The sequence below is a fragment of the Rousettus aegyptiacus genome, unplaced genomic scaffold, assembly GCF_014176215.1.
Source record: "Rousettus aegyptiacus isolate mRouAeg1 unplaced genomic scaffold, mRouAeg1.p scaffold_m13_p_1, whole genome shotgun sequence".
Classification (NCBI taxonomy): domain Eukaryota; kingdom Metazoa; phylum Chordata; class Mammalia; order Chiroptera; family Pteropodidae; genus Rousettus; species Rousettus aegyptiacus.
The window spans coordinates 130,057,302-130,085,102 of record NW_023416284.1 but is presented as its reverse complement, the minus strand read 5'-3'; the positions used below and the strand labels follow the sequence as shown (position 1 = coordinate 130,085,102).

The 27,801-nt window shown below is 36.3% G+C and overlaps 1 protein-coding gene across 2 annotated transcripts in view; it reads left to right on the top strand.

Annotated features, from left to right (window-relative positions):
* Positions 1–23,037, top strand: part of RNGTT (RNA guanylyltransferase and 5'-phosphatase) — a 235,902-nt gene extending 212,865 nt beyond the window's left edge. For both annotated transcript variants that reach the window (XM_036220097.1, XM_016140623.2), the window contains exons 15-16: positions 18,902–19,025; positions 20,418–23,037. In XM_036220097.1, the coding sequence (XP_036075990.1) occupies positions 18,902–19,025; positions 20,418–20,581 (288 nt within the window). In that variant the 3' untranslated portion in view covers positions 20,582–23,037. The remainder of the gene's footprint in view (positions 1–18,901; positions 19,026–20,417) is intronic.
* Positions 23,038–27,801: the final 4,764 nt, after the last annotated feature.

The window sequence follows — 27,801 nt, the reverse complement described above, 5'->3', positions numbered from 1 at the left end:
CATTGGAAGGAGCTCAGAATTGGCTGTGAGATTTGGGGTTATCATCTTTGTCTTAAAAGTTTTTTATTTTTTAAATTACAAATGTAATTTTTTATTAAATCATGTCCAAGATCTTTTCTAATTTTTTTTAACCAAAACTAAAATAATCATTTATGATTCTTTGCCTTTAAGGATTTCTAAAACAAAGGTGAAAATATTCAAAGTCACATAAAATAGTAAATGTTTTGAGAATATAATTCAGATTAGATGGGAGAGAGCTTTGGAGTCAGAGGAAAGTAAGTTTGAAACTTTCAAAGACTGGCTATCTGAATTTTATAAACACTGTCTGACCTCATGGTATCATATATCTGCTCCTCCTCATAAACTTGATCTAGTTTACCTACCGAAGGATGATATATTATTTAGCAATAATCAGAACTACTCTGAAATAGCTTTCCTTATAGAGCAGAATTTAGAATAAGTTAGATTTATTAGAGCCTACAACCATATTGGCTTTCCTAAAAGAACTGGATCTACTGCAAGTGCTCAACAATGTGTATATCAGAGACAGTGGTCAAATGAGATTTTCCTCTACGTTCTGAAAGGCAGGTGCTAGATACAATCCTGACCATAGAATTGTGGTTGGTTTCTTTCTGATACAAATATACTTCCATCTACCTCTCCCCAGATGGTGGTAGAAGAGTCCTTTTTGATTCATCAGAATATGACTGCACAGTAATAGTAGCTGAAGCAATATTTGTTGTATAAGAAACCTATGTCTTTTAAAAAGGAGAACGCGTCCCTATTTCTGTACCAAAGAGCAGGAGAGGGTTGAGTCTGTGATGCATTTTCAGATATCAGAATAGGTACTAGAAACCACAAGTCCTGTATCGACAGATCCAGAGGCTTTAAATAAAAATAATCGTATACATCCAAATGGTGAAATAAAAGTATATGTTAGATAGTGTGATATTGAGGAACGATTGCAAGACTAATAGTCAAGAATGTAGGATTCTCTTCCTGAATATATTATTTTCTGACTGCACAGGCAGTTATATATATGGGCATCGAAGGCTAGGTTTTGTTTATTTTTCCAGACCTTGTAAGGTTCAAAATGAAAGACAAGCTTTCTGTTCCTATACTAACTTCAACTGGAAGGTTTGATTTATTCCTCTCTGATTTCTACATGCTTTCTAAAAGCTCTGGATTTGGTATTTAAAATCTGAAGGGAAAAAAGCATACATTATACACACACACACACACACACACATCATATACATACACATATACTTGCAGGCACATGTGCACTTGCCCCCCACCCCCCAAACAGAAAACAAATACAAAGGAACTTATTGTTTCTGTGTTTATTTCTTCCCCGTTACTTTAGGTATTTTGTAGTTTTCTTACTAAATATGAGAGAAAGGATGGAAAACAGAGTGAGCCTAAGCAAACTTAACCCCCATCAGTAAGATATTTTTTCCCTTCAAATGCCTTTCCTCCAAAATTCTACATCCTCCCTCCTCTCTTAAAGGGTGTAGGAATTATTAATAATAATAATACAGATATAATGGGATGTCTCATTTTAAGTCTTGTTCTGATAATCTGTCTACTATCATTTCTCTCTTCATAGTGATTATAGCTTTTTCATTTGCCCTTACATATTAAATATTTATCAGGACTTCATCTTTTATATTTTTTCCAAGTTATATTTTCTGCATTTTTTTTTTGCAAAAATACCTTCTCTGAAATTCTTTCATTATATTATTTTTCCTAATGGTATTCAAAAGAACCTCTAAATTTGAAATTAAATCTTATTAGTAAGCTATTTATTGTCATTTGTTGGGTCATTAATAAAACGATAAATTACTAGAGGTTTGAAGCCAACCCTTTGTACACTTCGGGCAGACTCTCAATAGCATGTCATATGTCTTTTCTTGGTCTGTAGCCTTTCAACTTTGTGCAGTCCTATTGAATATTTTTATTGAAGCCACTTTTAACTTATTTGGGAAGTCATATTTCTTGAGCCAATTTACCAGTTCTTATAACTGCAGATTTGGAGGGAAATTTGATCGAGATATTTTTTAAGATTTTTCTTGTGGAAATACATGGAAAATTATGTTAAGAAGGAAATGTGTGCTCATTTTAGAGTGGAAGACAGGAAGGCAGAAACTTATTTTGCATTCATTTTTATTTACTTGAGTTCTAAGTCACTGTTTAAAATAGGAATCCTGTAAAACTAGCTCACAAGAATGTGAAGGGTTAATATTTATAAAGACCTATGATGTCCTATATAAATGAATTATTTAAAATTTACATTTTTACAGTGTGTATTATCTGTCACTTTTCCTATTTGAACACTTGATGCAAGAGGGAATGACGCATTTATCTTTTTTCTTACTGTGAACAATATTGATAAATGCTGGATGGATGAGTCATTATCTTTCATATTTTAGGAAGCAGAAAATTCTTAGTTTATAATGAATATGATGCAGTAGAATGCCTTAACTATTTTGTATGTTCGTTTCCCATCTGACATAAAAATGCATGGTAGATGCTTTACTTACTTTCTTTCCCCTCCCTATTTCCCACTTCAGTTCTCTCCAATTACTAATATCCTCTTTCCTCTTTCACTAGAAATCATACCCACATCCATAAAGGTAGGAGAAACCTAATTTTATGTGGCAGCATGATTTAAAAGGACTTCTACTCAGAAAGCTATGCTTGACTCAGCTATTAATTACCCACATGACTATGTCATTAGGTTGGGCTTATTCTGTTTTGATTTTGTTTTGTTTTCAGGCCCAAAGTATATAACTTTTCATGCATGCATATGCATGAAAAAATTTTAATTGAGCACATTTTCTGTGCTCATTGTATTAAAGTTCATCGTGCTTGAGTTTTATTGTCAAGTTGGAGACAGTTCAATGGGCCATCTTTCTAGGATAAGGGAACAATAAGGTACTATGAGAGTGTATCAAAGTAGAAGAATCTGTGGAATCAGAGAGGGCTTCCCAGAGAAAGTGACCCTGGTAAAAGAGAAGTGGGTAGTTAGAGGGGAAGAGAATATGGTGTGCCTACCATTCAGAAGAAAGAATAAATATATAGAGGGGTGGAGTAAGAGAGCCTGTCAGTACAGGGGATGAAAGTCGTTTAGTAATGGCTGGAATGTTTTGGAATCTGATGTCATTTCTTTAATTTCTTTGTGCAATGTTCACTGGATTTTTTTTTTCCCAACACATTTATTGGCATCTATTATGTGTTCGGTAGGATGTGTCCGTGAACAAAATAAAGGCCCTTGTTTTGTTTACTCAAGGAGCTTACCATCTAAGGTGAGAGAATGTAAATAGAGAAAGGAATTATACTCCAAAATAATAAATCATGTGATATCTTAGGGGCTGACAAAATCAGCTCAATTCTCTAGAGAAAAATGTCGCCTGAAATTTTTAAAGTCAAGACTCAGCTCTTCTCTGCCAGTGTGTTGTGCCAAAGGGACTACGGAAAAGGTAGGTGAGTGTTTGCATGGCTCAGGCAGCGTCTTCACAGTGTAGACAACTCTGGGAAAGGAGGTGACATGGGGAAGGGAAGGAGCCACGAATTGGGATCTAGCTTGGCATCCTTAGCAGGAAGACTCCTGAACTGGGAGTTGTGCACTTCCATTTTTCATACAATTCAAGACTAGAAAAGGGAAAATCTCTCCCCTACTCCCTTGCTAGGTTCTTGAAATCGATCCATTATTCTCTGTGTATACTCTGTGAGGGTTTTTTTTCTAACTTTGGTGATTGGTCTTGAAAACAGTTTAGTGGGTCTCGACCAGTTTTTTTTTTTGTCTTAATGCAATGAGATAGAAAATAGCAAAGTGCACCAAATAAGGGAATAAATTGTATTATGAAACTCTGTGTGTGTGTGTGTGTGTGTGTGTGTGTGTGTGTGTGTAGTAGGCATATAAATTTTTTCTTAGATAAACTGAGTCAAACATTTTTCTCGTGAAACTTGTATGGCTGCAAATAAAAATTTGTTCTGAGTAGTTATCCCTTTTGCTTATTAAAGATCGTCTTGTAGACCACAGAGTCAGTGCACTGGACTGAAATGCCAGCGGTTTGGACCCTTGTAATTCTGCCCCTAATAAGGCATGTGCTTTAAACAAATTATAGGCTTTTTGTGAACCTCATTGTTTTCAATCTAAAAAGAGGCTTGGCCTAGATGAGCTCTTGTACTCCCTTCTAGCCAAGATTCTGGACTTGGTACTCTTTCTAAAGTAGCTGGATGTAAAAAGTGAATTGATTGAGCATTTGCACAAACCTGATATCACTTCAGAGAGGTAGACCTAGGAGTAAAAACAAAAGACTGAAGCAAAAAATATATATGGCTTACTGCCATCTGATTTTGGTTTCTGACAGAACATGCTTGTTCTTCCCCCTAAAAGGTAGATTGTCCACTGCATGCAAATAGATCCTGTAAATGAAATACTGAGCATAAAAGCTCTAGGCCTGGCACCTGTGTAATAGAACCTCAAGAAAATGCTGAGCTGAGAAAATATTGTTTGAGATCTCAGTCCCTACGCTGAACAGTTGATTTATATGGGCTACTTGTCACAAAGTGGGGAAGGTATGCGTGCTGCAGAGAAAACAACACTTGAGAGGGAGGAGCACCTCTGCACCCACTGTCCATTTTTGTTGGATCTGCATATATTATAAGTGTTCCTTTACTTTTTTGTGAGATGCCAGTGTGACAGAAGATATCTTCCAGGTACTTTTTTACTACATGTGCAGTAGGGAACATCAAGTGCAGAGGGATTCTCGTCTCATTCCCTCTGGTACTTGAAGACTACCTAAAAAGATGATCCAACCATACAATAAAGTAACAGAATCCATTTATCCCGTTCAATATTTAGGGTCATTTTTCTTGTAGGAGCTCACCTGTATTCTGAAATTAAACTGAGCTAAGTATAGAAAAATATTACATGTTAGAAACTAAGTTAAAATTCTCAAAGTGCTCTGTGCTTGTAGCATTTTCTTAATGTTATGGAGCACAGACTGTGTGGCCATCAGAAAGACAGAGCTGCTAACAACCCCATTTGGGGCATTGTTAGGCAGTTCTGTTGACATATGAATACATTTCATATGATTATCATAAAATTGTGGCCTGGAAATTGAGCAGCCATGGTGCTGCATTTCAGACTCACATTTATAATAAGCTGTAATAAAGTAAACATTTTAAATGGATATAAGAATAGGCATTACTTGTGATCACAAATGTATGTTCAATTGAAGTGCTTTTGAAGCTCAATTTAACAAAGCAAACAAATTTCCTGGCATTATCAACATAATTGTTCTCAGTGTTGGGTTTTGGTTTCTCAAAAGTTATTTAAGCACAAAAACCAAGTAGCTAAAAAACAAAACCAGCAAAAGGAAATACAACTACAGATGAGCTACTTTTCCTCTTTTTTTTTTATGTCAGATTTTTATTAAAAGTCTCAAAACATCCACTCTGCCATTTCCCCTAGCTTGTGAAACCGTTGCCAACCTGCATAACTTGGAGTTCAGATTTTATGGTTTAATTTGGGGTTAAATCCAGCTGTTTGCTCTGCCATCAGCAGGCTCTGAAGTGGGACTACACAGCGTTCATCTGCTAGTACACTCCAGGCTATGCGATAGTTAAAACAGGGACTTGCCCTCCTCCCTTTTCCTAAGGACAGAAAAGGACTAGAATCTCCATTGAACACCAAAGTGGGGGAAGCATTACTTTATGTAAATTTAGCACAAATTAGATGGTAGGATTGTAAGGACTGTTGTTCCTGGAATATTCAAAAGCAAAAATGGAAATAATAGTTGTAACATCTGAAAGTGTGATGGCAAGATATTTAAAGCAGTGATAATTTGGAGCCTCTGGACACAAAACAGTACCAGGAGGTGATCACGTTGTCTTGTGGCAGCTGGCAAACAAAGCAGATGATACAGCATTCTCAGCTTGTTACTTTCCAACACTCTGTAGTGTTCTCTAATTTTGAATAAACCCCCAAAACAAAGATCCTCCCTGTATTGTCATTTGGCTAAAGCAGACCATCATGGAGCAAGTGTGCTACTGGCACAACAGTCAACCTCAGTGGGAGCCACAGGAGCTCGGGGTCGCAGGTGCGCTGGCCTAAAAGTTGGCAAAGGCACAACATGGCATTGGTTGGGAGAGCACTCTTCAAAGACTCACGCAGTGATTTCTGATAGTCATGGAGTTGAGCGGACTTTTAAATATTAGAAGGAGGCACACTAGTGTGAAAATCTCATAAAATACTGATGATTTAAAAGCATTCCTGCCAAGCATGCCACTTACCTGATATATTATTTTTATTAAGCACCAAGATTATGCAAGATACTTTTTAGAGGAAAGGTATAAAGTCACCTGCCTTATTTATCCTCAGACTTAATTTCAAGTAGTTTAGCACTATAGCCCAGAAAATAATTTTGTTCCTAATAGGTAACCATAGCTACCTTACTCAGATTAGACTCTCTGAAGGCTTGATAAGAATAGTTGAATGGTGAACATCTAAAGGTAGAGGGAATTTTTTTGCCAATGTAATTTTGATTTTTGTTCTTTATTCCCCCTAGGAGACATTCCTCACCAAGACAGGACTAGAACAAAAGTCTAAGGGACTGTCAGAGTAAGGGGTGGCCACGATAAAGGGAGGAAACTAAATGAGAAATTTAATTTGGTTCTTAATGAAATCTCCAGGAGTTGTGAATTGTGGCAATTCTTATTTCTCAAAGATTGGGCAGTCAGATACTTCTGAATGCGTAAATCTTTAGATAATTGCCATTATTTTTGTTCATGTTATGTACACGCATTACTCCTTGCAAAGATCTTTTTTTTTTTTTCAAGTTTGAAAATAAAAGCAAGTAAACCACTTGCCAGGACAGAAAAGAATTTTAAATCACTAGAGCCTATTAAAAAAATTAAACAGCTCTAATCATCACTGAAATCTTTCTTTGTTGAATATTACTCAACTGAAAAACACTTTATCTTCATTTCACAGACCTGGCTTAGGACACTTAGAACTTCCTTTGTCATCTCTATATCTTTTCCCTACTCACTTTGGAGATTTCTCCCACTTTGTTTCTCTTCACTTTTTTCTAGACCTCTTTTCTTCAGTCTAGTATTATCAAACTTATGTTACTTGAGGCTGGGCCCAGGGAGGGTGTCTGTTTTTGTTTGGTTTTCTCACATGCAGCTTGTTTCTTATCATTTGTTTTAGAAGGTCATGCTACATTAACTTTAACATGACCTACTAGAGTCCACATGTCTTTTTTAGTTTATGGTGACTGCAAAGGATATGTCATTAGCTCTTTGGTTTAACAAAATTTAGTAATTTCATGATTAGGAGTGAACAATATGAAATTTTCCTTTTCCTCTAGTATGTTGAAATTCTTTGATATTACCAAGAGACAGTATGATGTAGAGCTCTAGATCCAAACACAACTTTGAAAGAATTAGTTAAATTTGCTGCTCCTTAATTTCCTCATTATTATAAAAAGCATAATGTATGTAAGTGCTCTGCACAGGTATTCAATAAATGTTAGTTCTCTCCCTATCCCTTCCCCGTGAAAGAAAAAACAAACAAAAAAGCCAGTTTTAAAAGTAGATATCTCTTAGGAAAATAAATATCTTGGGTAAAAACATTAAATTAGTTTTGAGCACATTACTAAACTAATGAATTTGCTCCTTCCCCCTGGTTTTACATCTTCTCAATGCATGAATGTTCACAGCCAAAGATACACTAATTAATAGAGATAATAGGGGATGCATTTTCGTACTTGAATGTTTCAGGATGAAAGTCTTTGATTCGAAGATCTTCAGGTTTTCTGTCAGCTCCAAAATACTGGATTTTATGAAAGGTAATTATGGTGTGTTTTGGGAAAAATTTTTTTTTGAGGGAAGTATTTAGGGAGTGTGACACTCGATGCAGATAATTTATTATAATCATTTTCAAACTTTCAATATGTTCTGAATGGCTTTTGATAATCCCAATACCTGGAGCCTATGAGGCAAATTTAAATAAAAACATTGTAAATATCATTTAAGAGTACATAGATACACAAAGTAGGACCTCCTAGCATTCTGAACAGTGTTATCATCACTCTGTATTTATGTATTGCCTTTGTCAATAACTCCAGGATTTCTTTCTCAAAGAAGAAATATAGTTGTTGAGAAAGCATATACAAAATAGAATGTATTTTGCATGGCAAAGAGTAAAAGAAGGACTAACTGGCTGCCTGGACATACCAAAGTGGTTAGATCCCACTGGGAGTGTGCACTGACCTGAGGTACAGACTTGTAAGAAAGGAATCCTGGAAAGCTTTGTCTGCTCAGATGGGTCCTAATCACAAGAGCATTATCACTAAACAGAGGAGTTCTGTCTACTCAAGCTAACGATTCAGTGGTGTATAGGTCTGCCAGCTTTGATGCCCATTAGTGCTGCTAGAGCAAATTGAGTCATTTTGAAGGAAAGAGTTGACTCTAAAAAATGATCAGAAAGGAAGAACTTCAGCATTTTGTTGGTATTTTAAGTGGTAGGCAGAACAGGAAGGAAATCTTCATTTATTATTATAGCATTTTGATGCTATAATATGCCACATAGGTCTATCAGTTCTTTTGAGGTCTCTGCTCTATAAAAAACTGAATAGTTAGGTTTTAAAATGGGTAAGAGAAAGGATAGAAAGTTATATATAACCAGACACAGTGCCGAAGGAATTTTTTAAAATGAACATTATTAGATTCAAATTCTTAAGAAGTTTTTGGAAAGTAAATGAAGGACTCAATGAGGTAAATTTGAACTATGACATCTTAATGAATTGCCTAGCTCAAACATTAGATGCAGTATATTCTGAATTTTGTTAAGCATGGATATTTAGCGATCATTAAAACAACTTTAATTTAGGTGTTTGTAACTGCCAGAAGTAGACCATTTATCAAATTCAGTCTGATAAATACACTATGACTTATTTGCATTGGTGTGGCATAGACATCTTAAAATATAAACATTAGATAAGTCTGTCATACTTATAACTAGAAAGAAAAACAAGTGTAAGACATGCATATTGTAGTTTAGCCTCCTCCCCATGTTAATGGTAGATTGTAAAGCTTTGCTCAGTTGTGTATCGTTTTTATTATCCCAAGCATGCACTGAATCCATGATCTGCTTTTAATTCTTATCATACTAGGTACTAAACAGACAGGGAGCGATACATTGTGCCATAGTTTGGCATTCTTTTTAGTAAGGCATTGCCAATACCTCACCTTACCTGGCAGGGCTGCCTGTTTTGCCCACATGACCTTTTCCTTTTGCTAGTCATGCCCATGGAAAGGTTATTCAATTCGATAATGACTTCTCCTTTGGTCTACAAATCAGACAAAGGCTTTGCAGCTGTGAAATGCAGCCCATTTTAAAATTAATCTATTGTAAATTCTTAATGATTGAGAAATTCTGCAATTTACCATGATTTGTGATTTGTGCTGCAACTAGAATAGCAAACAGCAGAAATGTTGCAGGTCAGAATGGAATACATTTGGAAAGTGAAGGCAAAGAAACTTGATAGATATTGTGCTTGGTTCAAGTCAATATGTTATGCCCTTCTGCCTTTTCATTCTTCACACATTACTTCATCTACCACCCACAGACTCTCCTGAGTGGAATGTAATCCTTAGAAATAATTACTTAAATTATAGTTTATTACACAGAAGTAAAATTGTCCACAAGCGTAGTATACTTTTTGCCTCACTAAGTACTTTTTCAACCTAGAGTTTAGATTCTTAGGAAAAAGGAAGGCACAGATTTTTGATTCACAGAGGCCTAGAATTTGAATTGATACCAAAACAAATTAGCTCGGTATCCTTATGCAACTTACTTAAATTCTCTAGGCCTCCCACGTTTGGAATTCTCATTGGATTTGCATACAGATTAAATTAGATACTGTATTAGAAAACCTAGCAGAGCTACAATATGTTTCTCTGCCACTTATTAGCTATGAGACTCTACTTAAATCTGTGTCTTTGCTTCTCTATCTGTAAAAATAGGGATACTCACTCCCTAGGGTTGTTGTGAGGATTAGATAAATTAATTCATGCAAAGCACTTAGAACAGTACTCAATACTTAGTAAGGATTCAGTAATTATTAGCCATTGTGGTTAACAGATATTAAATAACCAACAAAAAATATGTTTACAAATAATAATAAATAATATAAAGGAAAGATATAGTATGCTCTAAGATAGTTCTTATGAGCTAGAAAGATAAGCAGGGGCTATGTCATTGAGTAATCCCCCCCCCATCACCCCCCCCCCCCCACACACAACCTCACCTATAGAACCTGGTCTTTCTAGGTGGTCTCCCATCCAAATACTAACCAGGCCTGACCCTGCTTAGCTTCTGAGATCAGAAGAAATTGGATGCGTTCAGGGTAGCTATAATTTTGCCTTTTCCAGGATGTTATTTACATATAATCACATATGGTACAGCTTTTAAAGTCTAGCTGCTTTAATTTAGCCTACTGCTTTTGAAATTCATCCATGTTACTGCATTTATCAAGAGTTCTTAGTGCTGTGTAGTATTCCATTGTATGGCTATACCAAAATTTGTTTATCTCTTCACCAGTTGAAGGGCATTTGAGTTGTTTCCAATTTGGGGTAATTATGAGTAAAACTACTGTAAACATTTATATTCAGGTTTTTATGTGAACATATGTTTTCATTTCTCTTGGGTAAATACTTAAGAGTGGGTTTGCTGGCTCTCATGGTAAGTGTATGTTTAACTTTATAAAGAAACCACCAAACTGTCTTCCAAAGTGGTTATATCATTTTGTATTCCCACCCGTGTGTTTAAGAGTTCAGTTGCTTGGCATTGTTTGTCAGCACTTGATATTTTCAATATTTGTTAGTTTAGACATTCTAATAGGTATATAGTAATATCTTTTTGTGATTTCAGTTTGTATTTTCTTAATGACAAATGACATGTTGAACATATTTTCATGTGCTTATTTGCCATCCATATATCTTAGTGAAGTATCTGTTTAGATCATTTGCCCAGTTTTTAATTGTTTTTTATTTTCCTTTTGAGTTGTAAGTGTTCTTTTTGTATTCTTCATATAAGTTCTTTTCAGATATGTGATTTGCAAATATTTTATCCTAATTTATCCTAGATGCTGCCTTTTCTTTTTTTAATTTATACCTATTTCATGTGTTTAAATGTTATTGTAAATGATATTAAAATTTTTTTTAATTCCCTCCTGTTTATTCCTAATGTATAAAAATACAGTTGGTTTTAGTACCTTGTATTCTGCAGCCTTGTTTAACTTACGTAATATTTCTTGCAGCATCTTTATAGATTCCTTCTATGTAAGTAGTCATGTCTTCTGTGAATAGACACAGTCTTCTTTCTCCCTTTCGAATCTGTATGTCTTTTATTTGTTTTTCTTTTAAGCAAGAGAATGGCTTGATTGAATTTGCATTTTTCAAAGTCCAATCTGGCTACACTGTAAAGAATTAATAGGATAGGGAAAATGTAGAAGAGACCAGTGTGGAAGCTGTTACAGGAATTTGAAGAACAGTAATCGCTTGGACTGTGATATTGGCAGTAAGAGAGGGGACAAATAGACATCTTCAGATTATATTTTGGAGGTAGAATTGGTAGGCCCTGGTAATGATTCGAATATGAGGGAAAATAAGAGGGGAAGAGATTAGGCAACCACCAAGATTTTTGTCTTGAGAAACTCGGTAAATGGAGTTTTACCAGTTATTGAGAGAGAAGACAAGAGAAGAAGATAGATTTGGGGGAAGATAAAGAGTTAAGTTTTGAACATGTTGGGTTGGAAAGTCCATGGGGCATTCAAATAAAGGTGTCGAATAGACAGCTGGACTCTATATAAATGTGGTATAAAAGGGTATAATAGAGTATAAGAGAACGAGTTTGGGAATGAGTCAGGCTTAAGTGAGACCCTTCAAAGTCTTATAGAGAACCTTCTTTATTTTTGGTTCTTTCAAAATGTCAAGATCTTAAGATCTTTTTCACCTCAGGCCCTAAGACATACTGTTAACCATAGTACTTGAAAGTGTTTCTCCTTGCTCACTCCCACATATTTCCCCCCCTTTTTCCTTCCTTCTCTCCCTCTCTCTTTCCTTCTCTTCCTATCTTCTTTTTTTTTTCTATAATCCTACTTATAATCCTGTAAGTCTCAACCTAAATATAATCTCAGACTACTGCAATTAAAACCAAGTATCTTTTTTTCCTGCTTTAGTCTCTATTATATAGTCTGTTTTCTTCATAGCCCTTATCATAATTTGTCATTACTTGAGTATTTACTAGACTATATATTTCAAAGGACAGGGACTGTGTCTGTATCACCAGTCTGCAGCCCTGTGCCTGGCACGTTTACTCAATATTTGTCAGATAGCAGGAAGGATAGCTCTACAGCTCAGTGCTGTGGCCGATTTAGGTCCAATGTCTTTGTGTTTTCATATGACTGGTTTGTTATGCTTATATGTGTAGAGGTTTCTGTACCCAATATCAGACAAAATCTGGGTAGGAAAATAACTTTGTTTCATTCTACATTTATTGTCTGTGGAATGCCAGGTTTTATAGTAGCTGGTAGGATATGAAATGGCATTGCGAGATAGGACAGTGACTTTTGGTAAGATATTTAACTACTCTAAGCTTAGTCTCCATGCCTGTGAAGGGCAGTAATATAATTTCTATCTCATAAAATGGTGGGGCAAATTAAGTGAGATTTTGTGTGTAGATTAATGAATTTATAATGCTTTGCACATACTAAGTGCTCAATAAATAAATTATTTATATAAAGATGAATCCTACAGTTTTAGAAATGGTTGATATTGCCTAATCTATAAGGGGGACTCACAATCTTCCTTTATCTTTCCCTTTGCTGTACTTGTTCTTCACTGTTAAAAAGGGAAATGCTGCCTTTAATATCATGGTAGCAGAGACTAGTCGTGGCTTTACTTACACCTTAGGCATCCAGAAAGAGACTACAGATGCATTGTTTATTCAAATGACAAACTGAGGATATTTAAGCCTTAAAACCTTTCATTTTGTTTTCTTTTGGGGAAAAGAAAGTGTGGAGAGGAAGGAGGTAGAGAAAGGCTAGAGAGAGCACTAGCTTACTTTACTTAACTAGCCATTAGCAAGCAGAATGTTTGATAAACTGAGGTTCATGAGTCTCTTGAATTCAATAAACATTCTTCCCGAGGATGCACCTTAGGCTGGGTACTGTGCTGATAATGAGGAGGTCAGTGAGGAGTACATATTTTAGTGATGCAGATCAAAGGAATGAAATTAACTTGATAGAGATTCTCATTCTGTACCACAATCTTATTTTCTGCACCTGAAGCAGAGTTTTCCACTACTTTGGTTGGTTTCCACTAAATGCTAGATATAAGGCTATTTGTGGGTTTAGAGACTCAGATCTGGCGAAGGATGAATGAAGAGAACTTAGAGCAGACATTGTCAAAATGTCTTCGTTCATTTTGTCTCATACACAGCACCTCTAAGCCACAAATAATAAACTAGTAGATGTTATTTATGAAGTGAATAGATCCAATTGACTTAATAAATGTTTATGTCTTAACAATTTCATACATATTAAAGGACTGCATAACTTTTCGAACCTTGGAATCAGATTGTACAGCACCAGCCTCAGTTAGTGTTCCACACTGATTGTTGTGATACTTGGTTTTTATCATAATAAATGCCCAAAACTCAGCTTTGCAAAGATATAGTGTCTTCTAAAGGAATCTCACATTGAAACTGAACTCCCTCTGACTAGTAGTTTGCCGGGTGTCCAACACACACTACTACTTTTTTCCTCTAAAAATTGAAAATACCCCGTAGTGCCTCTGAGCTTGCTACAGCACCCCAGAGTGCCCCATTGCACAGTTTGGGAACTGTGGGCTTAGGGCCTTATCCCAAGACTTTTTGTTTTCTATTTAAATGTTTCTCCTTATTGTTTTGTACTTTTACATTATAAGCCAAGATGATTATCATTTTTTATGAAACATTGTTTGTCTTAGGAATTTTTTATTAAACGTTTAAGTTAAGCATGTATTATGACGTTTGGAAAATACTGCAAAACACAGAGAAGAAAATAAGCATTTACTAATAAGCACCACTAACATGTTGTTTTATCTGTCCAGTTATTTTATACAAAGATTTATTATATTTTGAATAATAGGTATTATTAACTGATTTTATTAGAAGGTAATAATCTGTAGTTTAGTGAGTGCGAGTTTCATACGAAGAAGCTGTGACTTGTCTGTAATGACCTTTAGGATAAATAAGAGAATTCTAGCCTCTTTTTACTGGCTACTTTGATTAGTTGGATTCTTGATTGAAGGGCTTGAAACACCTCTCCACATGTGAGGGAGAGATTTCCCGCTGCTGTTTCTAACCTAGCAAATGCAAGGTGTGTTATTTACCCTGTAGTTCTTCATTATAAAGGCAGAAACACAAATAGATTTTAGTGGAGGAATTTTTTTAATGTGGTAGGTCTAGTATATTTTTTTTAACAGGGCATTTGTAAAATGCTTTACTTCTCCAGTAGATGGGTGCACTTTCTAAAAGTAATTAGGTATGTTATTATGGCCCTACTATATAGTAGTAATTCTTAAGGATTATTTATCTAATAATTTATATTTAGGCCGTTTGTATTATTCTTATACCACAAGGAAAACTTTTATAATTTCATTTTATTTGTTTCATTTGTTGTTTTATTTTTCTGCCTCTGTACGTACTAGAAATTGAAATTATGTGTGTAAAAATAAGATTTTGTGTTTATGAGTTAAAGATACATATTTAAAAATCTACCTTCTGTCACAATATAGAGGTAGAATTTGAATGATCAAAAAGTAGAATTGTAACTTCAGGAAAGGAAAAATGGCCAACTTAGCTCCAGAGAGCAATTCACAAAAGATGGGATAGAAACATCTATGTACAAACATATATTCATATTTAAGGTTTCGTTGTCATTCTCTCTCACCTGCTCTTTCTCTCACACTCATTCCTTCTCTTCCTCCCTCTCTTTCTCTCAGTAGTAATCTTCCTCCCTCTCTTTCTCTCAATAGTAATTTAAAATTCTGATTAAATCAAGTAATGGCAATTACTTGCTTAGCATAGCCTGTACTGTTGAAGAGTAATTTTGTTCTTATAAAACCCTGAGAGAGTTCTCAGTGGCAAAAAGTGGAATAATTTGAGCAACAAAATAAATGACAATGGTATTTTATTATAAACCAAAGAATAAAATAAATGTTCATGAGTCCATATTGATATAAATAAGCAAAGAAATAAATGAGGAAGAAAGGGACAAGTCTTCCTTACAGAAGTCCGTATAATAAATGTAGAAGGAATGGCGAAAGTATAATATTCCATTAGAACACACAGTAATGATTGCTACAGACAGGATTCACAGATGAATGATAAAATTAATGAGTGAAGCTTTAAGGAGAAACAGGATATTTGTATGGCCTCAGAGTATTTCCTTTTAAGAAACTTATTATTTCTGTGTTAGTTTTAATAAATGTCCACAAATTATGTGATGCCCTTCTTTCCAGCAAGTGGAGCTTACCTCTCTTATCCTTTAGTGGGGTTAGTACAGTGACTTGTAATTATCCAGTAGAGTATGGAAAGTAGAAAAATAGTAACTCTACAGTAGAGAAACGTGGCAGGCACCATCCTAACCCAAGTGGTCAGGGTTAACATCAGCGGTAATAAATCATGTTGGTGTCATGTACCCCCAGATATTATGCTTTGAGAAAGGCACATCACTTCCCTTGCATTCTTCCTCATAATCTATAACCTCAGTCTAAACATGAGGAAACCACAAAAAAATCCGATTTGAGGAACATTCTATAAAACTAGAACTCTACAAAAGTGTCAAGGAAAGTCTGAGAAACTAGCACAGATCAGAATAGAGGAAGGAGTCATGTCAACTAAATTCCATGTGGTTTCCTGGATTGGATCCTTGAACAAATAAAAACAGTGGAAAAGCTGATGAAGTCTGAACAAAGTCTATAATTTAGTCTGGAAATCTCTATACTGTCCTTACAACTTTTCTATAAATCTAAAATTATTTCAGAATTGAAAGTTAAACAATTTGCTGATGGCTTTCACATTCTAAAGATATTTGTTATTTGAAAGTATCTCCAGAGGAAATTAGTTCAGAGAAATCTCTCTTCCTCTCCAAGCCTTTGTGTAATCTCTCTAAAAGAAAGATGAGTCCTTGATAACAAAACAGCTCTCATGGAGCAAGGACAAAAGTTCTATAGCCTTCTGTCCCACTACTAGAAATAGCAACGCATCTTTCCCTGCTTTGTACAGGTCAGTTTAGACATCACGATGCTTTGCCTTTTGTGACTTGGTAGTGTGCCCAGTACCTAGGTTATAAAAAGTATTCTGTAAAAACAGTACAGAGTAGAGCAGTTGTGATTCTACCTGACTTTGTTTGGGACCCTTCATTCCAGGTGTTATCATTGAGCTGCTAATTTAAAATCTTCAGAGGTACTAGATCAAGTTTCTTCTATCTCTTAACCCCAGATTATTGGTAGATTCAAATAGTAAAAAAAAGTATGGTACTTAGATGAACACATGAAAAAATATAAAATGCACTATATATTGCTCTTTCCCCCCAAAACAGTAAAATCTCATTAACTCAATGAAATTACAGATGCAGAATCCTGACTTATAATTTTTTTTCTTATTACTTTCAAGCTTTTACTAATTCAAACTAGGATTACAGAGTTTATTATAGAAGGCCTAACAGGGTCCTCTTTCAGTATTTAATAATATGTAATTGGCTGAGGATGATTATTGTCATAGTAACAAATTAGAATTTTGATGCTAAAATTAAACTCCTCCCGTGTGCCAATCATTTTCTTGATCTGACCATTCGTGAAAACTGTCTTAATTTGTGCACATATGGGAGGCATTATTTTTATCAGTTAAAGATATTTTACCACCTAACCAAATGGGTACCTTGCAGTGTGTCTATCTTGGGAATATAACCGATGTGATCAATGGAGAACAATGTGCTGTCCTTGAACATGGAAATAGGTTTAGGTTAGTATAATGGCAGGTGCGTGCATTTTCTGAAAAGCTCTGTTTTCTAGAGTGCCCAAGTAAATACACAGATACTTAATAATAGTGCTTAATTGCTGTAGTCAGATTGAGCAACACATAATTTATTTTAGTTCTGAAACTACAAACACAAGGATAAGCTACATGATAAAGACTTATTAACTACAGTTGCTAGTCAGTAGAAGTACAGACTGCACATTGTTGATAGCAAGCCATTCTTGTAAAATTCATATAATTTCCTTGACAGCTGTTTTCAAACTGTACCTTTTCATGTCATCTTTGTTTCTTTAGTGGATTTAATTGCAAGGGTTCTTTTTAAATAAGCAATGTTTCATTTTCCAATTTTATATTCAATTAAGAATTTTACCTGTTGGCTACCATGTGTCGTGCATTGTTACTTATTGTTTTTACAGTGTCTCAATAAATTAGGGACTTCTTTGTCCAATTTAGGAATTATAAAATGGAGATTGAACAGTTTAGAAACTTACCTCCGTTAGACCCTACACATGGTTAAACATAAGTGTAGTTACCTGAGAGTTGCCTCTAATACATGGGTATAGATAATGTATCAGAATAAAAGGATCCCCGGAAAGGAAGGGAGGGGAGTTGGAACTAAGATAATGAGTATTTGAAAATCAATTTAGCAAGTTTGCTAAGTGGAACACCACTTTTTTGGACAGGTCTGGTTTCAGAGCTGCTGAACGTATTGGACCTGTTGAATTTGTTGAAAATGCAAATAATCCAATCAAGTGTAATGCTCCTTAAAGGAAAAGAAATACAATTTGAAAGTTTTTGTGAAGACATGCACTGCCTAATCTGTGAATTGAAAGCATCTTTTAAAATTTGCCTCCCTTCATATTCCTAGGTGATAGTGAATACATGGGTAGAAAAATGAAAGCATTTCAAATAATGCTAATGAAGTTAAATGATTGCAATCTACCATATTGTGAGGAAAAGTTGTTAGCCGTGAAAGATGAGGACAGAATTAAAATATTACCATGACTGGCATTTGATTTGCAAACTGCAAAGATAAGCTTAGGTTCTTCTTTATGAAAACCATTCTTACAGCCTGATGAAATATCTTTTAAAAGGTTTTATAGTTACCATGGATACTTGTTAGCTTTGATAGAGTAAGTTGTAATCCATATTTAATCATCTGAGGTGAAGTAGCCAAGAAACCTGCCAACTAAAATCAAAAGTAGATTCATCTCTAAATTTATACTAGTTTGGAGATGGAAAGGGTAAATAGCATACAGAGTAGATTTGTGGTTAATTACCACTGCTTAAAAAGCAAGATATTTAGGGGATGCACATTACCTAAATTTGATTCTAATTTTACTTTTTGTGTGTAACTTTTTCTTTTAACCAATAAAAGGGCATTTCTTAGGTTTTGACATAGGAATTTAGATGGTGAGATCATTCTGAAAGTTGATGAAACGTAAGCAGCAGACTCAATTTCTGAAAGTTATAGGGACACAGACAGTATTGAAGGCATTGGTCCCTATGGTGACATATTTGTCTTTGGCCCAGAAGTGGCTGTTTTCTGCTTAGCTTCTTTTAATTGCTGTATATTGACAGCCGTTTTCATGACTATTTATAAAATGTCAGATTAATGAGCGTGTGTACAAGGTGGTGCATATCATACCCTTAGGCTTGATTAGACATCTGAGATGACAAAGAGCTCTGCATGAAGAGTTACCAAGGTGTTTTTGGCATTTCCTGATGCGCCTGTCACATAGTGGAAGCAAAAGCCTTTCAAATGATTTAAATATTTTCCTCAATTCTCTTTTAAAACAGGTGACAAAAGAGCTAAAACAGTATGACAACAAAATTATAGAATGCAAATTTGAGAACAACAGCTGGGTCTTCATGAGACAGAGAACAGACAAAAGTTTTCCTAATGCCTACAACACCGCCATGGGTGAGTACGACAACCTACCAGTGATTGTTGCATTAAAAAAGAAGAAAATGTTAAGGTGTTAGAACCAAAATGTGCTGTCTTTGTTGTTCTGCTTGATGGGGCATAGAGTCATTTGGACCCTCATCTTCGATTGCTGGCATAGGAGTTGCGACAGGTCTGTACCCTGGTTGGCACCAGTCCATTTGTAGGTTTTCCCCTTTAGATAGACCTGTGGGCTTGTGCCCCTATGCCCGAGAGAGGCGTTTAAAGGGCAGGATAATGAGATGTATACAAGTTGAGTTTGTTGAACAACAACACAAAAGCCATGATAATTTCAGATCTATTCAAAACTATAACAACCATTGTTTGCCAGATGGTAAAGGACAAAATTAGCAAGGGAAAGTGTAATTTCCAGCTCCTAAAATAGTTTTACAAACAATGGAGAACAAAGTAAATGAAAACTATTAAAAAAAAAAAAACCTAAAACCTGCTCTGCTGTCCTTTAGAGTGTTCTTTGGGTACAATATGAATGCTTTTGGAATTCAGAATAGTAAGTTTCTTTCATGGGGAACAACACAAATTAATCACATTTATAAGGAAAACTACTAGTAGCAGTTTTTCTGGATTGCATGTTTAGTGGAGTTGAAAAAAAGATGAAAACGAAAATTAAAGGTTAATAAAAGTGTATATTTTTAGAATGCTCAGTTGATGGTGATTAGATGATAAGCTTATGAGAAAATATAAAAATTGCCAGTTCAAGTTTTGCAGCTTAAAAGTTACTATTGTACATTTGAAGATTCTTGTTGGAACTAGTATCTATGTTTAGACAAGATGAGTTAATTTTGAAAATAGAAATAATTAAGCTACTGTCTTTTCTTGCCCAAAACCAAATAGGTAAATAAAATTAAAAGGACTGATACTAAATTTTGATCACATAAGAAAAAAAGCTTTATTTATTAGTAATTTGCTAAAATACCTTCAAACAAGTTATTTTTAAAAAAATGGTATTATCTGCCAGCGACAGTGAAATCTATTCAGTGGGAATGGGGGCTGGTGCTGTGTTGTAAAGACTCCTTTCTGAGAGAAGGACTGAAAGACTGCAGCACTATGCTAGGTTAAAATCCTATAAAAACTGTTTTGGAGGGATAGAAAACCTTGTGAATACGTGCTTTTAACCCAAGTATTTAAAATTTTGGTTTAAAATTAATAGTAAAGAGTAGCCACTAGAAAAACACTCATTTGGGGTACTGGGAGAGAAGAGAATGGTTTAATCTGAAGCTTGTCATCCAGATCAGTAAAATGGAAGTGTTTGACATGTTGGGATGAAAACCTTTCCCCTTACACATCTCCCTGTGGTGAGTCAGCTGCCTTAATTAACCCTCACATGAGACACGTGTCTTCCTTTGTCCACAGCTGTGTGCAACAGCATCTCAAACCCTGTCACCAAGGAGATGCTGTTTGAGTTTATCGACAGATGTGCGGCAGCTTCTCAAGGACAGAAACGAAGGCATCATCTGGACCCTGACACGGAGCTTATGCCTCCACCACCTCCCAAAAGACCACGCCCTTTGACCTAAGACCTGCTTTAGACTTCAGGATTGAGAGGAAAGACGCGTGAGAAAAAAATACTGTTGCCCCATTTGCAGCCAGATAAATTAAAAAAAAAAAAATGTGGCTTGATGTTGATACATGTTTGAATTTTTTTTTTCAAGAAAAGTATTGTAGCCAGCCTGTAGATATTTGATGCATTTGTTTCCTCAGTGCTACAATACATCATGGACTTAAACATTTTATTTATGTTTGATAAACTCAGCCTTACCTTGTGGAATCTGAAGACTGAAATATCCAAAGGTTTAAACAAGATTGAAATCAATGAAAAAGAGGCCTTGTTTATATATGGATAACTTCTACCTTTAATTTATAAAGTTAGCAATCTGGAACTGTGAGCACCTAGAACACTGTATTTTTTAGCAGTTGTCTTTCAGCTATGGTAAATTTTCCTTTTAAAATATTTAGGCAATGGCATTCAACATTCTTGCCGTCATTTATTATGGATTTCATACATTTCTGAGATTCTTGTATTCAAAAACAAATGACAAGGTTGTTAAATATACTATATTAAACAACTTGGTCTGGCTTTATCACTTTAAGAAGTTGTTTTGGAAATGTAAAAGTAAAGTAAAGTTTCATTTTTGTGAATTGGATCCTTTCTAAAGGAAGTATATTGAGTATTTCCATCCGCTTCTATTGTTTGAACTACAATATCGATCTCCAGTGTGTCCATTCCAGCAGTGGTTTTGAGTTACTCCATAGAACTTAGATATACACTACCAGGTCCCTTACCTATTGTTTCCTGGGAGACATTTTTTTTTTTTTAAACACCAGGACTACTGCTTTACCTCGGTGGTATCAGCACATTGTAAATTACATTAAAACACAACTCACTGTGATTATGGGAGCGATATCAAACACAAGCAACGTTCTGTTAGTTTCCCTTGAACAAAACAGCAAAGGAAATGCCAGCTGACTCCTTTGATTAGAAGGTAATGTCAGTGGAATAGAATGCTGTCACTAGAAAATGCTCTCCCACTGCTACATAAATGCAAAGGCAAAGAGTAGACATCTGTAGGAACTAAACATGAAGGAAGCCAAGACATTTATTTTCAAAGCCAGAATTCTATCTGTATTTTATTCTGGGAATGCTATTTCTGCTGTATGCCTGCATTTTAAAACATGGACTGATAGATAATGTATTTAAAATGCAGCTAACTGGTCAGCTACCATTGTGGAGAAATTGTGTTCTGATTGGTTTGTGAAGGAATCTGAGAATTAGCTGATTAGGAGCTAACGTATTTATTTTTAGAGGCACAAGTTTTAAGTATGTGTATTTAAAACAAATTTTCATGATCTGAATTTTATATACGTCTATGCATATATATGTGAGTATATGCAACAATGTATATTCTTCTACTAATGTAGTCAGAAATGAAAAATCCAAATGATTTACCTAGTAGACTGAATATCTGACAGGATTTCTATATGTTATAGCACAGATTAACCAAAAATGTATTTATATTTACCCGAGTTTTAATCTTTTTAAACAAACTTTTCTCCTACAGTGCTTTTCTATATAAAATACTAAAGTCATACTCGGGCTTTTTTCCTTTGTTGTTCCCAAGTTACGTAACATATAGTGAATTTATCCAAAATGCCATTTTAGTGTTTCTTTCCTAGAGTGCTTTTGTGTGTTTGGGTGCTAAAGAGATTAAAACACCTGACTGCCACAATAACTGTAGAAAGATGAAAATTTGTTAAGGTTCCATAGTGTCTTGTACAAAATAGATCTAAAAAAAAAAACCTATGCAACTCCAAATAGTCTGATGTCTACTTCACCAGGATTAGTGACTCTTCACACAGTGTGTTGCTTTCTTCCAAGCACCAGTAAATGCGGGGCCCTTTTGTGGATATAAGAGCAAGCTTTCGCCAGTGATCTTTAATGGAGTTAAAATGTTTATGGTAATTGTAACCTTTTAAATGAGTTATGTGAAAAGAGCATCTCATTTTTAACACACCCAGATATTTTCTCCTTGCCTTTGTGCATTTTCCAGCAGTTAATTTTCCCATTTTTTCATTTCCTTTCAATTATAATGAAGTGTAGTAGTTGGCCTTATAAGTAGACCCCAGTTAGCCCCTGGACACATTACCATCTACAGTACCATAACAAGTCATCTAGAAAGTCGGGGTGGGGAGTCTAGAGGCAGGGTTTGGAATATCAGGAAGGAAACACTTCCCCTCTCAGCCCACTTCACAATAACTGTTTTTTGACACTGAAGTTTTGTTGGCAAGAGTAAGAAAACTTTTCTGAGTTATCACATATAAAAGCTTTTGCATTGTGTTTGGAAAAGATGTGGATGACTCGACTGCCTGGATGGTTACATTTGCTTTCTGTGAAATGCTCAGAAAATGTCAGGACATTCCTTCTCTAATTGTATGTCAGTGTGTATTGTAATAAAACTACTGATTTAAAATAACAGAAAATGTATCTACTTTGTTTTACTTGAGATGATGCCTTCGTGTCCCTTTATTTAACTGATGTGTTTATGTCCCTTCTGTTGCTGGCATCAGAGCCTACTGCTGTCAGCCATACCCAGCATAATCTTGGAAAATTGTAAAGACTTGGAAAATCCTCTATATTTTTTCTTGAGAAACCAAGAAATTTTATTGACGTGGAGGATATAGTTTGCACCTTTTGTTTTTGGAGTGTGGGGGAATGGGGGAAAGCATATCTTTATATGATATTTATAATACTTTATCCACCTCATCTTAGCATTCTTTTGTATGCGTAGATATTCTGTTACATTATTTTTTAATGCATTTAATTATTTTCAAATACGCGGCAATAAATATTCTGAAATGATGAGGTAATGACCTACCACTATTTCGTTTACTACGCATTTTTATAGTATTGAATTTGCCATCTTTAAATGTTTCAGTGATGCCGCCATTTTGAACTACATGTATAGCCCATTCTGGTCAAAAAACCTGGAAAGTCAAGAACCAGATACTTCCAGGTGGTGAAAACTAATGTGGATAAAACCCTGGGTTATACCCAGAGACCAAGTCTAAATAGTCTCTGCCTCTCACTGGTTCTGTGTTCTTTCTAGAACTTGTTCCCTTTCCTCCCCACCTACCACCTATAAAATGCCAAGATTGGGCTAGATGATCCTGTTCTGACCTTACACGATTCTTTTGTAAAATGTAGTACTTTTTAAATAACCTATATTCACAACTATAGCACTATTACCATTATCGATTTTTCACCAGACACCAAGACTGTCCTAGATGATAACTCTATGCAGGTAGGTACTATTGTTAACCTCATTCTGTAGTTGAGGACCCTGAGACTCAGAAGGTTAAGTAACCCAAGGTAGTACAGTAAGTTGTGAGCTGAGATCCCAAACATAGGTCTTTCTGACTCCAGCACCTAATTAATTGTGCAGTATTCTCGTAAAGGCTTGATATAGTCCCTGAGTGAAGGACTGCTTCCATGCCCGTCTCCCCAGCTATTTTAACTTGTTTCTTTGTTGCTAACAGGTAATAATAGGCTTTAAATACCTCTCTCCAAAATAAGGAGATAAAGTCAGAGTAGGGTAATACATTTTTAGGACCTTATTTAACAGTGTTTAAATGTGAGTGATACAGAAGGCATGAAAGAAGTTTTAATATTTTCATTAATATACTAAATTCCAAAGATGTAATTCAGATAAAAGAAGTGATAAACACTGGGCCAGCACTTTCCTGATTGTTGTGTGGTTAGCTATCTATGCCGACGCTTTGGCAGGTTAGCGTCAGCCTTGGTTAACCCAGACGTGCCCTTCCCCTGATTAGACTCTGGTATTGGGTAACCTCTGTGCCTAATGAGCAAGGCTGTGGTGGAGGGCAATCAAAACAGGTGCCTCCTGGGCTTCTAAGAGGACTTCACATTTCAAAAAATCTGCATAGATCTGGGGTTGCCAACCGTTTTGCCATGGAAGGGTATTTACAAAAAATTTCATCACCATCCTTTAATAAAATAAAGGGACTCTTAACACCCTAAAAGCAAGTAGGACATAATTTAAGAGAAAGGCCTTTATGTAGAACAAATTTTGTTTTACGAAATACTTGCCACATCATTCTTTACTTCTACATTTTACCCCAAACTGGTGAAAACTTCTTCACAGATCAGTGCTGAGCATCATTGCAGAGGTGAATTTCAGGCAGGGAGCTTGTAAATGGGAAAGGGTGTGAGAGACCCTCAGGGAAGAAGCAGCCCCTTGGTCTGTAGCTACAGGTCATCATAGCCAGAGTTGACCATAGTAAAATTACTTAACAATGCTCAATTATATTGTATTCTTGTGATAGAAGGTGTAGAGGTAAAAAATGAAATGATCTGAATGTTTAAAAATACCCAAATAAAATGAAACCCTCAACTGTTTGAGGTACGAAAATAAGCATAGCTAAATACAACTCAAAAACAGAATTTGGCTTTGATGACAAATCAAACCAACAGCACCAGTTTTCACAACTTTAAAGTTGACCCACAGTCTTTCCTTCCTTTAGATTGCTGCCACCAGAATGGTCCTTCAAAACTGCAGACTTGCTCCTGTTCCTCCCCAGTAAGAGCTTCCTGGCCTATGACATCAAAGGCTCTCCATGGTCTGGCCACAGTCTGTATGTCCAGGTGTGGACTCCATGCCTGCCCCGTGCTATAGCAGTGTTACCTCTTGCTATTCCTAGAACTCCACACACTCTGTACCCAAGAACCTTTGCTCATGGTGCTGCTAATGCTTCTGCTAGAAACTCCCAACTTCCCTTTATCTCAGGATCAAGTAGGCCTTCCTGCCACAGATAGCCTCCTAGGTCGCCCACTGTGTTGTGATGGTCTCCCCTCCAGATAAGGGGCTCTGTGAATGGAGGAACTATGTCATCTCTGTGACCCATGACACAGGGCTTGGCAGTAATGAACACTTGGTGGTTCTTAGGGCAGGGGGTTCAAGTGCCCTTTTGCACACACTATCAAGACTCAGTCAAGATGTATTTGCTATTGTCTCCCTCCGTTCAGCCATATATGAACATAATGTTTTGATACTCTAGCTTTATCATAATAGAAGCACTGATGACATCTTGTAAGTGTTTCTTCAGAGGTCATCCCTGGTGCATCTTGTATTTAATCCTGATTAGAAGTGTCTTATCTGTTCTTGCCTCTTGCACTGAGAGTGAGTGCTTCTGAGGGAACTTCTCAGCAGGAAGAGTCTTAAGCAAGTGCCCTTGGTCTCCTTGCTGTGCTGTACTCTGAGGGGGATATGAGGGAAGTAGTATTTTTAATCATATCTTATTTTTTAGTGCAGTTTCTCTGAGCTTGCCACATCTTAAACTGGAAGGCTTCTTCTCCCTACCCACCTACTCCTGCCCAATTTCTGATGTTTTCAAAGAGAAGTCCTTTGATAACTCCTGAGACTTTTCAGTTAGTTTTAAAAATAAATACCAGTTCGTGATCCCTTAGTGTGAATTGGTGCTTCCAGCCACGTTTTTAGAGTGGGTAAAGAAAGGGACAGATATTATTCTCGTTGCTGCTATAGAATGCTATCTTCTAGGATCTAAAGGAATAGGAAACTTTACAGTTTCTGTAGAAGTTCTGCTTCCCTTCTGAAAGCTGTCAGGGGAGCGCAGCGTAGTTTTGATCTGCAGTAGAAACGTACAGTTTGCTCTGATACACATTGAAGATAAAGGCTGCAGAGACCCTAGTTGAACCACACCACAGCAAAAACTGCTATAAAAACATCTCGAAAATTCTACATGTAGGTAGAAACTACACCTGGAGATATCACATACAATTGGGATGATACAGTGGGTGGAAAGTGACCTAGGCCTTGGTGGATGGGTGGCATGGATGGGGTAGGAGACTTGTGGACAGCAAATGTGGGTAAGGGTGCTTTGGAGGGTTTGTCTAGAGCTTGTGTGAATGACAGCGGTGGGAAATATGGCTGCAATCACTCCTTCTTAAACTAACAGTCAATCAACCACCCCGGGCCCCCACTGATCTTCCAGCTACTGGCCCATTTCCCTTCCCTTTTCCTGCAGAATTCCTAGGAGGAGGTGATTGCACTTGTTCAGTCTGCATCCTTTCCTCCTATTCTCTCTCAAACCCAATGCCAGCAGGCTCTTCTCTCTGCTGAGACTGTGTGTCTGTCACTACCACCAGCGCCCCCTACTCCGAACTGACCTGGCATTGCCATCAACACTTGACACAGTTTCTCACTCTCTGTGTTTTGTTTTTCACTCTTTTTAATGTGAAATTGCAAACATACACAAAAGTAAGGCAAATGGTAACATGAACTTTCATCTACCCAGATTCAGCAATGCTCAATCTGTGGCAGTTTGTCTCTCTGTCTCTGTCTCTGTCTCTGTCTCTCTCTCTCTGTTCCCTTCCCTTCTTCTCTCCCCGATCCCACCTCTCACACACGTACAACTGTTAGAAAAAAATCACAAACTAGTCCCCTTGTTGAACCCTTTTTGCACTTGTCTTCCAGGCCACTGCCGTCTCTTGGTTTCCTTTCCTCCTACTTACCGGTCTCCCTTGCTGAGCCCTCTTTACCTTCTCACCCTCTACATGTTGCAGTGACCCAGGCTCAGTCCACTGGCCTCTGTCTGTAATTTTAAAAGACCTTTTCTGATCTGGACACTACACAAATATCTACACACAAACAATTTCCAAGTTTATTTCTAGCCTGGATTTTTCTTGTGCATTCTAGACTCAAATATCCAACTGATAGCTTTACATCTAAGGATATTAAGTCTATATCTAATAGTCACTTCAAACAATATAGTAAACCTGAACTTTCTCCTGTAGACTTCCTTCTCTTCCCATAGTCTTCTTAGAGAGCTTAGTTAATGGTAATTGCATTTTTGCAATTGCTTCAGAATCATCCTTGATTTTCTTTCTCTGACATTTTGATCCATCAGCAAATGCTGTTGGCGCTACCTTCAAACTACAACCAGAGGTTGACAGCTTCTCAACCTCTCCAGCAGCTCTCCCGGAATCTCTTGCCTAGAATATTGCAGTAGCCTCCTAACTGAGATGCCAGTTTTCACTACCTACCCCGCCTCAGCTATTCTCCACACAGCTGTCTGTAATATTTTTTAGAACATGTCACTCAACTACTCAAAACCTCCCAGTGCCTTCAGCATCATTCAGAATCAAATCCTAAATGCATACTGAAGTCCACAAGGCCTGTATAAGCTGGATCCCAGCTGCCTC